This window comes from Netta rufina (genome assembly GCF_964035555.1).
Source record: "Netta rufina genome assembly, chromosome: 15".
NCBI lineage: Eukaryota > Metazoa > Chordata > Aves > Anseriformes > Anatidae > Netta > Netta rufina.
Window position 1 is genome coordinate 5,650,706 of NC_140138.1, and position 12,650 is coordinate 5,663,355.

The 12,650-nt window shown below is 51.5% G+C and overlaps 1 protein-coding gene across 1 annotated transcript; it reads right to left on the bottom strand.

Moving 5' to 3' along the window:
• Positions 1–753: 753 nt before the first annotated feature.
• Positions 754–8,947, bottom strand: TEDC2 (tubulin epsilon and delta complex 2; the record flags this gene model as incomplete). The annotated part of the gene is made up of 10 exons (XM_084296295.1): positions 8,864–8,947; positions 8,693–8,788; positions 8,503–8,558; positions 7,443–8,112; positions 6,393–6,446; positions 4,510–4,594; positions 4,033–4,141; positions 3,699–3,800; positions 3,048–3,259; positions 754–900 (listed from the first exon to the last, which is right to left on the bottom strand). The coding sequence occupies exons 1-10, from the start codon at positions 8,887–8,889 to the stop codon at positions 754–756; spliced, it is 1,557 nt and encodes a 518-aa protein (XP_084152421.1). The 5' UTR covers positions 8,890–8,947.
• Positions 8,948–12,650: the final 3,703 nt, after the last annotated feature.

Here is a 12,650-nt window from a genome sequence, read left to right on the forward strand (position 1 = left end):
TCAGGCACGATCACCACCTAAAATGATCCAGCAAAAGTATTTCAGTTGTAGGCTAGTGCAAGTCGTTAGAAAGGAGCCTGGCGAGCTGTGAAACTGCCTGAAGAGGCCCCTGCTCTGAGCAGCAACGTGGCTGGCACTTCTAAAAGAAAAGGACTGCTCCAGCTGCAGTGGTGCAGGTGCCAAGCAGTTGGCTGTCTGGAAACCAGACAGATTCCTGAAGAGGCACCACTGCATGCAACCTAGGCCTCTGTGGATGAAGACATCAGAAACGTTGCTGGTCAGTGAATATTTGTCAGTCACAACTATCGTGCTGGTTATATATCAATTTGTGGACATGGTAATAGGGAAGCAGAAGCTCGGGTTCTCTGGATTTACTGACACTGGAAAGCTGTGCCCCCAGTATACTGCTAACAGTGTAAATTACATCCTACGGATAGCTACAGTCTGAATACAAGGGCAGCATCGTGGCTGAGGAGGTCAAGAATCCAGAGCTGGCTGGACAGAGAGACCTTGGAAGACTTTGAAGAAAAGCCAACACCAGTACCCAGGGAAACACTGAAGGTTTCTGAAGCTTCAGAGAGCCTCAGAATTAGCAGGTTGTAAAACTCACAAAGAAAAGGCAAAAGCCATGAATTTAGTTTCCTTTAGTCAGACAAAAAAAGCAGAGTAAAAAAAAAAAAAAATTATTGGTAAAGATTTATTGCTTAAAACTGTCTCTGGTTATGTGAATGGCTGGTAGGAGGTTCTCACCAATCAGTCTGCCAGCTCATCTCTCACCAGCACAGGGAATCGCTTGCCGCCTTCACAGAGCTGTGTGTAAATCGCCCGATAGAGCTGAGCTGCAGAGGCCTCTGGGCATGCCTCGGACTCCAGGACAGGCAGCAGTTCTGTCATCGTGAGCTGGGCAGGAACAAAGAAGACACGTCACCAGAGCGGGGCCAGGGTGCACTTGTAGGATTCCTGGAACTGAAGTGGCTGCATAACAAGCGAGAGCTAACCAGAGCAGTATGAGTAATACCACATTAACTGGCAGATAAATGCTTTCTTTTGTCACATTTAACAGTGACAGAGCTGTTCATCCCCTGCTCATAAAGCACACCAGCAGCCACCCAGCGCTCCTCAGCCAGTGAGATAAGTGGCAGCGCTTTTCTTCTGCGGGCTCTGACAGCACCGTGCTGCAGAGAAGGCCCAGCGCTGGGATGAGATCAGCTCTCTGCAAGAAACTCAAAGCAAGCACGTACGAAGTTGATCTGGGAGCTCTGCAACCACACAGCCAACAGCTTACTCACCCACTGCTAAGTTCAGCTCCTCATTTATGACTGATTGCTCTTGCCTCCTCCCACTTGGGTCATATTAATACAAGACAGGTGGGCAAGAGGCCAGCTCCAGCCCATGCAGAACAGGGATGCTGCTGGGGATGCTAGAGCTGTCTGACTTTCCCTGATCTGACCCCGGGCTTATTAAGCCTAGCTCGTGATCTCAGTCCACACTCCCAAATGACCGCTGGCCTTTCATGGTATAATTAGCAGCAAAAAGCTCTGGGATGATGGCTGGGACTGCCAACCCAAGCAGAAGTGTACTTCCTGTCGAAGGACAAAGTTACCCTTTAATGCCCCAGTCCTGAATTAATACTCAGAAAGGCATTTTGCCTGGGAATTTTTCAGCTAGTATCTGCTAATGAACACCAAGCAGTCTGCTCATTAAAACTCCACAGTCTACTACGCACACTGCCTTTCCAGAAGAAGAGTGGACAATCAATTGCATGTGACAATCACGTCCCTCAAAGTGTGGTTCAGTGGTGGAAACAAAGGAAGACCCAAACAGAACAGGGTACAGGACATCTGCAGGGGTTCCCCTCTCCAGTCCTCTACAAACCTCTGCAGGAAACAGGGACAGAGCACAGTTGCTAATCTCTAGAAAGAGTTAAGATTTGTGGACATAAGGAGAAAACTGGCACAAGAAGTGCTACATTTCCCCACTTCCTATGAGAAAGACCCTTCTCTTTTCCATCCTCTTGATCTGCTCCTAATGCAGAAGAATAGAGGGAAACACACCTTCACCAAAGACAAGCTAAGAGTTAACAGGATGTTTTATGATTCTTGCTGTTTCTCTACAGAAAGCCAATGGACAGGGCTGGCCCAGAAACATGAAGCTCATTTCCCAGTATATTTATCTTGTACCATGTCCATTTACTTCACCTGTCCCAATAATTTTATTTATCTCGCATATTCTACACAGAGCTGCTTCAGATACTCAGCGCTCACCCAACACAAAGCATCTATTTAAATACACATGCAGAGGAAATAGGGCCAGTCAATGAAGCATCAGGCTCCAGTAACTACTACATTATGGGCACACGGATAGCAAAGATCTCACAACCCGTAAATCAAGGATATAGCACTAAAAGCCCTGTTGAAAACAAGCAACAGTCCATCTTCAGCCAGAAAGGGAAGTGTGGCCACTTACAAATAACTCTTCCCCAAGTTATTAAAAAAAAAACCCTGCTTTTCCAAAGCCTCTGTCATTGACATAGCCTTTGATATGTCTCAAAGGAAGAGGGTAGATGTGATTTCACAGATCTCTGCCCTTTGCTGTTGAAGGTTGAGAAGAACAAATGATCTCTGTGCAGCAAGCTCTCTGGTGGAGAAGCTGACCTCCTTTCATGTTCTTACAGAAAGTCTCAGGAAGGTAGAGTCAAGAGTAGCAGCACAGTGGTTTGAAATTAAAAGGGGGACTATAAAGGTCTGCCAAAAGCAATCTCAAAGCACTTCCAACATCCTCCACTGCCTTATTCCAAAAGAGTGGCTAAAAAAAGGGTCTGACACTGAAAGCGCTCTGCTGTGGTCTTAAAAGAGTAAGTCTGGCTATCTGCAAAGTGAGGCACTCATGGGACACAGAGTGAAGCATAAACACAGAAACACCACTGGGAGAGCCTGCTGTACTACTGCTCCTCCATCAGGATCCAGTATCCCAACTTCTCCACCACAGTTGCCCTTTTATTGCCCTATACTTGCCTTAAGAGTGCTTTAACAACCTTAAAGACTCACCTTTTGTAAGGCAATTTCCTGGTGCAGCATTGACACTTGCAGCTTCAAGGCAAACAGGTCCCTCAGCTCCTGGAAACTGGAGTACCAGAGGAGAGGCACAGCCAGCGTGCCTGCACTGCCACATGCCCGACCCCTGGCAGGAACACAGGCGGGACAGCAGCTTCCTACATCCCCGCTGCAGTCTGGGTGCAGCCTCTTCTGGGACTCCACAGCTGTCAGGGTGAAGAATTTGCAGGAGACAGGAATATGCAAGTTAAACCTGTACTCACAGAACTTGTCATCTACTTAGTGTCCCTAGAAGTTAATGACTAATGACATTGGACTTGTCAGGGTAAGCTGCTCGTACATGGCACAATGGGGACATCTTAAGTTATGGCATGCAGCGTCCCCAGTCTCTCGATGGTTTCGTCACCAACTCTTCTGAATTGCACCAGGTAAAACTTCCGAGCCTCTCCCAAACACAGATGGGTGGCAAACAGGTACCGTGGCTTCACTTGCCACTAGAGAGGGTTTTACGAACTACTTTACCACGCATGATAACCACAAGAAAAATGATGTTGGTCCATAATGCTCTGAACACAGAGGACAAACCACAGTTCAAGCACAGCTGGCCACATTCACACCTGACCACAAACACAAGGGCTGGCTCACCTGCTTGCAGAAGCTGCAGCTTACGCAAGCACTGGGAGACTGTGCTCTGCAAACCCTCCAAGGTTAGCAGGCTTTCATACTCTCTTTGCAGAGTGGGATGGTCTAGAAGAGAAGCAGAGGAAAACCAGCATGAGCATACTGTAACTTTTCTCCACTTATCACCTCCTGGAGTAACCTTGGCTTAAACCAGCCTGTACTTTGGACAGAGAAGGCTCCTGTCCCTGTTCCTCATGTCTGGCACACACCAAGAGCAAAAGATGCATGGAATTGGAACCCACCCAAATCATCCTTACTCCATCCTCTGCCCTCGTCCCCCATTTCCCGTTTTTCTTACCTGCAGGCTCAGCTTCCACATACTGCCTCAGAAGGGACGGGACATCCTGGAGGACCTTTAACTCCTCCTCTATCTCCGCAGGACTGAGTGCTGGCATTGGTGAACAAAACTCAAACAGCAGCAGCTTAAGGAACATTACACAGCACAAACCCTGTGCACTACATTGAGCCCCAGGCAGCTGGGATCAGGGGCAGTGGCAGAGGGTAAGCGGCCCAAGAAGTGTCATTTGCAGACAGCAGGTGAGGACAGCACAGCTGTCTGCGGCCTCTTTACCTCGTGGCCTTGTTTGTCTGGATACCAAGTTTTATAACTATTCAAAAGCTGCACTACGAAAAAGAAAAAATGCTTCCTACAGACTGGACTTGAACTGCCGATACTGGAGGTGTAACTCTCCAAATGGAAGTACCTCCTGAGCCCGCTGCTTGCTGCACTGCACCACACGCTCTTGGAAGGGGGTGGCGAGCTGAGGAAGGATACAGTAGTCTGGATCCTCTCTGTAAAACGCTTCCTTGCAGCTGCTGCATCTGCACTTGTTTGGCAGAGACGACTTCTCTCCCATGCCCTGGAAATTCAAAAGGGACAGGACGTGGAAGAGTTATGCTGTGCTGTGCAGGACAGCGCTCACACTGAGCTGTGACACACCGATACCACATCAGCACTTCAAACACAAGCACCTTCCTCACCACTTTCTTTTACCAGACAAAGTGGCTGTTCACTAGCTTTTCCCCCTCAGTTTTTCAGACTGGTATGAGACCAACAATAACTCCCTACAGAAAGCTTCAAACACTGCAAAACACCTGTGTCCTTTCTCTCAGCTTGGTTTGAGGCACAGGGTTTGCAGCCAGCAGAAGAGACAACACACTTCCATAAAACAGAATGTGAACCTGTAGCACATCAGTAATTCTGCTGCATTTCCCTACATGTGCTTTTATCCCACAGGAAACATAATAAGCTTCCATTTTTTTCTTGGGATGGGGGACAAGTCTCTTGCATTTCTGTACATTTGCTCTTTTAGCAAACGTGTACAAAAAGGTTACTGTGGTAGAGAAGACAGAACAAACCCTCACCCTAGCTTTTACCACCATGATTCCTTCATCAGCTAAACTTCGCCCAAAACTCTTATTTAATTTAACTTTATCTTTTTAAGGACAGAGTGGCATTTTTGGCAAGAAGCATGACAGCCATGCACCAGTATCATGGACACGAAAAGCAGAGGTTTAAGCACAGTATCGAAGTAATCTGGACAGGATTCTGTATCAGAGACCAGGTTTTAGAAGAAAATGTTATGCTAATAATAGTGCTACCATGAAGGTGCATTTAAACTACAGACTTCAACATTCCCACTGATGCCCAGACCCCAAAACATCCTTTATTCAAACGACAGCTTTAGAGAGCTGGTGCATCTCAGCCATTTTCCCCAAACCTGCCACAACAAACAGCAAGAGCCATCAGGAGGAAGCTTAAAAATAGCTACGTAGTACATGACTGTCTAACCCAAGTGTGCATGTGTCTTCTCTCCATCTGGATGGATCTTTTAAATCATGATAGAAAATGCAGTTTTCAGAAACACATTATGCAAAGAAATAGTAAGGTTAATGGAACAGAAAAGAACAGAAGTTACCAGGAGTGCCAGGCAAGATGCATTCTCTCTGTAAGTGATCTTCAGCACAAAGGTTATTTTCAATTTGTCACTAAGATGAAAGTAATTGTGAAGAGTGTAAAATTGTACTGGAGTGATTAGGATGCTGAAAGGCTTAATTTACAAGGGAAAATTAAGGGAACCAAGTCTTTACAACTTGCTGAAGGGCATCTGACAAATTGCTGTCTGATAAATGACAGTTCCCCACAGGAAGAGCCATTCTTGAGGGTAACACAAAGAGCTGTAACTAGATTTAGAGTTAAGCTTAATATCTGGACAAATCACATAATTAGAAATATGCTAAATTATCACAAGATTTCCTAAATGAAGTGGTGAGAGAATCCTTCCTGGGGACTGGAGAATAGACGAAAGCACCAAGCTCACCAAAAACCCAGCTACTTGCACCACCAGTGCAGTAACATCGCAGTTGTCTCTGTTTATGCTCCTCAACGTACAAGCTGTACATTTTCAGTTTGGGGATTAACAAGGATTAAAACTCTGAAAACAAATGTAAAACTTCTGGCTAGATCAGCATAAACACACACACACTTGAGAGCAGCCTTGCAGACAACCGTGTGGGGCTGCTCCTCCTGCTCCAACACCGCAGGGCCGATGCCCAGCCTGCCCCAGAAACCAGCCAGGGCTTCCCCCAGCCTGAGATCTCCTTCGCAGCCCTTCAGCAGAGGGCAGCCGTGGCTTGGACTGACCAGGCAGGGCTTACCTGCAGTTCCTGGAGAAGGCTTTCCTGTAGGGATGAGGTAGCTTCAGCTGGCATCTGCAGAACAAGAGAATTGTTAACTTTGACTACCGGAGGTCAGCAGAGCCTGGTTTTCTCGTAGAGAAAGTTACATTTTGTTTAAATTTGAAATTAATTTAGCTGTAACGGAAGATGTCAAAAGCCCTGGAGATGGAATTCACCACTGCCTGCAGCCTGTCCTCAAGGCATGAGGATTAGGCACGTCCACAAACATCAAAGGAGCTGACCTGGGAGAGCTCCTACATCCTCCCACCAGCAACCAGCGCTTCATCCAAGGTGAAGAGCCAGGACCAAGCCCTGACAGAGCAGAGTGAAGACACAGAAGCAACACCTTCAAGGAAGCTAATCATTAAAAATGTGTACACGTGCAAACCTTCCCAACTGTACTGCTGTACCTGAGCACAACAAGGCAGCTTTGCTTAGAGCCACATGACACAAAGCAATGCAAAGGGAACATTTCAGCTTCCTCTGGGTATATTCCTCCTAACTCCATAGTAGAATAAAACCTAACTTGTGATTGCAAAAACATGCATGTTGGCAGGTACGGCTAGAGTCATGTGCAACCTATGAACACAGGACTTTAGGGGACTGGGATGATTAGTAGATGGAGAGGGAGTTCAGGTGGTGTTTTCCTCCATCCCTACAGTGGCAGGGAGGAATACAGAGAGGACATGGAAAGCCCACCTGATAAACATGTGGCTCAGGGGCTGGTGCCAACACAGAATTTTATTTTATTATTTTTTTTTCTTTTTTGACCATGGGGTGCTTTACTCGGTACCCAGGCTGCTAACTGCAGATGGGTCCCACCTGTCTCTAAGGGGAAAACGGATACTAGCCCAGGAGCTGGCAGGGCTAGTCTAAATTGTAAAGGGTCCTTTCTACTGAGAAGGATCTGAGGAGCTGTGAGACCAAAGCAGGCCCTACAGAGCAGTGGACAACAGAGCAGACTTGGCAGATGTGCCAGGCTAAACGTCCAGCAGAGCAGAACAAAGGTTCCCATCTCCCAGCACTCACCCCTGTTGCTGGACGGTGACTGTCCGAGGTGAGGTGCTCCCTCCTTCAGCTGTTGGGTTCTCTTTTCTGCTGGACACTCCATGGGAACCACAGCTTTTCCCCCCTGCATCAATTAGCTGCCTACCAGCAGCTACCAAGTTCCTTTCCCCAGCTGAATCCCTTATGGAGCTTTGCTGCTCCTTGAGGGCAGATTTGGATGACCCAGGTGCGTTTCGGAGTTCAGTCGCAGCACAGACCCCTTGGTCACTGGCACTGTTGGCTGGCCTATGACTCCTTCCTTGTCTGGAAGCCACCCCTTTTGATGAGCTCGTCCCAGCTGTCCTGGGACCCTGAGAAACACATCTGGCTGGGGCTCTCCTTTGTGTTTTTTTCACATCTGGGTCAGTCCTGTAAGGTGCTCTTAGCTGGTATGGAGAGGGCTTCTTCAAAGAGGCAGGCTTTTTGCTTACAGCCCTCGCCTCCCTGCTCCCAGGAACATCTCTGCCAGACACAGGCACTTGCTGTTCTTGAGCATTCTCGAAAGCAGATCTTTCACCTGCGGGTTTCTCTGTGGGAGCTACTTGGGCTTCTACCGGAGTTTTTGAGATGCTTTTCCGGACTCTCAGTGCTTTCTCTAAGGCCCTGTTCAGCAGCTCCAGCTCTTCCAGCTCCTTCGGTGAAGGCCTGCTCTCTGCGAGAGGAGAAGACATATCAGAAGATCCAAACCCGACTTGTCCCCGTTTCTCTCTACATTACCTCACTTCCAGCTGCAGCAGGACGAAGCGGAGCCCACTGGATGGTGCGACAGGCACTGTGGCCACACACCCACCGAGCAGCGGGCAGAAACGCCCAAACCCCAAAACCCAGCACTGATGGGGGTCACAGAAGGAGATCCTCTGCAGGCAGCCGCCCTTCGGCTGACAAGCATCAATCCCCTCATCTTGGTCACTGCACCACGGGGGTGTCGGTGGGAGGGAGAAGTGGAGGAAGGCTTGCAGGCAGCGCAGCAGGAGAGCTTCCAACAGCCCAGCTGGCTCAGCCAAGGCCCTGCGTGACACCACGCGGAGAGAGAAGCGCTCACCACATCCATCCTTGGAGCTGGCCTCTGTCTCTGGCTGTTCATCGTCCTGGCCGGCCCTGCACGGGGGGATGCACACAGAGCACACGGCGTTGCCGCACACCCCCTGCCCGCTCCCTGCACCCCCGGGAGCCTCATCCCGGGGGCTGCGGGGGGACCCGGGGGCTCCAGCCGGGCTCGGGGCCGCACTCACCGCCGCAGGAGGCCCCGGCTCCTGGCCGCCAGCCGCTCCAGCTCCCTTCGCCGCTCCGCTCCGCCGCCCAGCGCCTCCACCAGCGCCGCCGCCAGCCTGCAAAGCCCATCCGGGGCCGTCAGCCCCAGCCACCGCCACCATCCAGCCCCGCGCCCTCCCGCAGCCGCTCACCGCCTCCCGCAGCCCGCAGGCAGCATGGCCCCGCTCTGCCGGGCTTCCCCAGCTCCGTCCTGCCCGGCCAGGCCCTGTACGAGGCCGGGGAGATCCGGGGAAGGGCGGCCTCAGCCCGCGGAGCGCCGCCCAAGGGCTCCGGGGCGGCCCCGCTGCGCCGCCCGCCCCCGGCCGCCACGGCTCTGCCCTGCCCGCCCGCAGCGCGGAGCTCACGGGGCTCTGAAGGGAGCGTGAGGGGACCTCGCCTCGCAGGGCTGGGTGCCCAGCATGGGGTGTGCGGGGCTCCCCCGCCGCCCCGTAACTGCAGGCTCCTGTGGAGAGAAAGCTGGGGGCTGTCGGTGCCCCCGCAGCGCTTGGGGAGCCAGGACTGGAAGCCCCTCGCCTTGTTTTTATGGCAGTAAAACTGTGGAGCTGATGGCACAGGGTCCTAGGCTGCCACCAGCACCGTCCCAGCCTGCCTCCAGAAGCCGTTTGTGCGCCTGGGGTGGGCAAAGAATGGATTTCTGCAAACTCTGCAACAACCAGAGAATTGTGTCAGTCTCCCACCGGCCTGAGTTCACTGCCACAGCACCCAACGATTCGGCTTTCCGAGGCCAAGCAGCGCCCAGCCTGTGCTTCTGTGGGCCAAGGGGCCCCGTGGTGCTACCCGGAGTGCCGGGCAGGTCACAGAGCTCCTGCAGGCCTTGTGGGCAGAAAGGGCTTGGAATCACCACGTGTGCTGTAATTGGCATTTTGGTGCAAACAACGAGTCCCTAAGGCGTTTTTGGCCAAAACGATTGTTTCATCTCAACTCCAAGTGCACCAAAGCGTCTCCTGACTCCCATCTATAGGCAGAATTATTGCCACGGTTTTCTCCCAAGGAGGTTTCAAAGCCGGTTGCAGATGTGGTGCCAGGACAGCTGCCGAGGGGTGCTTCTGCCTCTGCTCAGCACAGGGCCGGCCTCTGCTGCAGCCACCACGTGCTGCAGGAGGTGAGGCACAGATCTCGTTCGGCACCTGCATGCTGTTGACATTTAAGCCATTAGAAACAGCTGGAAAGAAGATCAGTCCGCTGTACTGTAGGAAAGTCACAGGAGGCTCGATCTGATGTCACCAGCTTCTGCATCGCATCTCCGTGGTTTGGAAATGCTGAGAAAGGAAGGCTCCCACCACCAAGTTTCACTCAGCGTTAGAGATGAACCAGGCACGCGACCTCTCCAGAGCTTTGTGCAGGCAGCGGGATGCCTGCCGAGGCTAAGAAAGCTGCGATGTTGGGAAGAAGGCTGGAAAGGACGCTTCCACTGGGAAGAAGGACAGGTGGCCATTTCATGCCACCAGAGCTAGAGCCTGGCCCTGGCCTGGAGTCAGAGCAGGGCTGGGCGAGCAGCATTGCCACCAGAGGGGTGGTGTGTCAGGAGGGTGAGGCCGGAGCTGCCCCTTCCAGCAGCAGCGAGCGTGGCGATCGTTAAGCTGTGGAGCGAAACTGTGCTGCAAGAGTTGGGGTGAGGTGATAATTAGCAGGCGGAGAGCAGGAACTTTCTGACAGGGATCAAAGCACTCTGCTAGCACTTGAAGCTCGAGACCTGCCCATGACAGAGCAGCCTTGCTGTCCTAAGAGTGCTCCTGTCCTGTGTGAGCAGCCCCTCTCCTGCTCTGTCTGCACCTCTGCCACCAGCTCCTGCTGCCCTTTGTTGAGCCTTGCAACAGGGCAGCTGCTGAGCAAACCCAGTGGGACCTTCTCTTGTGGCTGGTCGCCTTTCCTGTGGCTCATCTGGCAAAACCCAAGGTAATTGTGTCTAATTTTTTTTTCACTGACAGCAGCTCCTGGTAGAAAGGGTAAAGAGCAAAAAGCAGCATTCTGTTCACATAGCAGTGAGCCCTGACCCAGCACTGACCTGATGTGCCAGCACAGGAGACATTTAGGCCAGGACTGAGTGCTTGTGTTTCAAACTAACAGAGTCTAAACCATCATCCTATTTCATGTTAGTGCTTGCTGGGAAAATGCTGGGTGCTGTGATATAGCACACACTAAATAACATTTAAGTTGATGCTAATTACTACTTAAAGATCTATTTGCAAAAGACAAGTAGGTTAAAATACCTGTGTATTGTCGAAGTGGCAGCTGCTCCAGTTGTTTTCAGTCCCTGCACTGGTAATGTGTTTTGTGTAGGTGAAATGTGGGGGAAGTTATGGTGTCAGCATTTTTTGCTTAGATTGACGGATGCCTGGTAGTGTTCTGCAATCCATATTCCTTCTTTACTGATGGCCTGACCGTCAAATGCCTGGAAGCTAATAAATATAGCTGTCCATACACTTGGATCTCCTGCTGGGTGCCTAAAGGCCTTAGAAAACTCAGCCCAGAGTCCATCATGGCAGGAGTCCCTAGGGTAAAATTCAAGCAGGCATCACACTTGGATGAACACCAAGGAAAAAAAAAGTAAGAGACTGAAGCAGGGCAGATTCCCTAAAGTGAACTGCTTCTTCACCCAGTGCTTATTTCTGTGCTGGAGAGTCCTAAACGATCCTGTTAGACTACTGCATCTGGCAGTTCATCCCTTATAAACCTACACAAACTTTATTATATTATCCAAGCCATAGTCCTCCTGCGTGCTGCCCTTAGAGATGAGAGCATCTGCTGAGCTGACATGGGAAAATCCTCCCTGTATACCCCAGGGTAATGTCCTACACAGACACCTCAGGTTCTGGAGAGACACCTTAAGGACTGGGGAACTGACACACACTCTTCTCTGGGTCCCAAAATGTTCTTGTTTGAGCCAAGGGAGGGAGGGAGGGGAAAGCCTCACGGTAATTCCAGTGTGAGCCTGTGGATGTTGCTGTGCTGCTGTAAAAATGCATAAATATCCAGAGATCCTTCTTCAGCCCTTGTTGTCATCTTTCTGGAGCAAAGACTCCAGGAAATTAATCTGTGGGAAACGTGGGTTATAAATAGATTGCCAAACCCTGTATTTTGCTGCAAGTGAAATCCCTGCAGAATTCGCAGGGCTATCAGCGAGATGTGGGAAAGGGATGCAGAGCGCCCTGGGAAGAGGCTGTCCGCAGCTGGGAGCGAGGGACGCCTGTGTGCAGGGGGCACGTGGATCTCCCTGGGGTACCCGGCGGTGCCGTGTCGGCCCGCAGGCATGTTCCCGAGCTGCAGGTCACAGGTTGCAGGCGTTTGTAAAATCGGGACAAGCAACAGCTTTGTGAAACTGGCCGGGATGTTAATGCTGGGATCGGTGGGAAGATGCAGAAAGAGGAGGGAATATCTTTCCAAATGTGGTCTCCTGAGGTGTGGGGTGTCCGAACAGCACTTTCCACTGTCGGCCTGGAGTTTGGGGCAGGCAGCACCCCCGTGGGGGGCACGCAGGGTGCTGGCAACTGGGTTTCTTTGCTGTGCGGGCTCCAGCAGTGCCTGCTCACGCTGCAGCCACCGAGCGGCTGCCGTGGCCTACGGGGGGGACGAGCCTTCCTCCAGAGGCTCCGGCTGCAGTGCTGGAGCACAGAGCTGGCCACGGGCAGGACAGGGGGTCTGGGGCACTGTGGGGCTGCCCGTCCACAGCAGGGGATGAAGCTCTGGGCCACAGCGAGGGGGATCTCTGCACAGGGTGTCCAAACCCGGTCTGGCTCTCCACAGAGCCTGCTTGGCCGTGAGGATGGAAGGAAGCGAGGTGCTGTGGTGTGGGGAGAGAAGGGTGTTTCAGCCAGGAGATCTGTGCTGTGGGGAGTCTCGGGGTCAAGGAGACTCGGCCAGGGTGTTTGAAAAACATCTGCAGCGATTCGTCACGCTGCGAACACCGTGTGCAGGAGC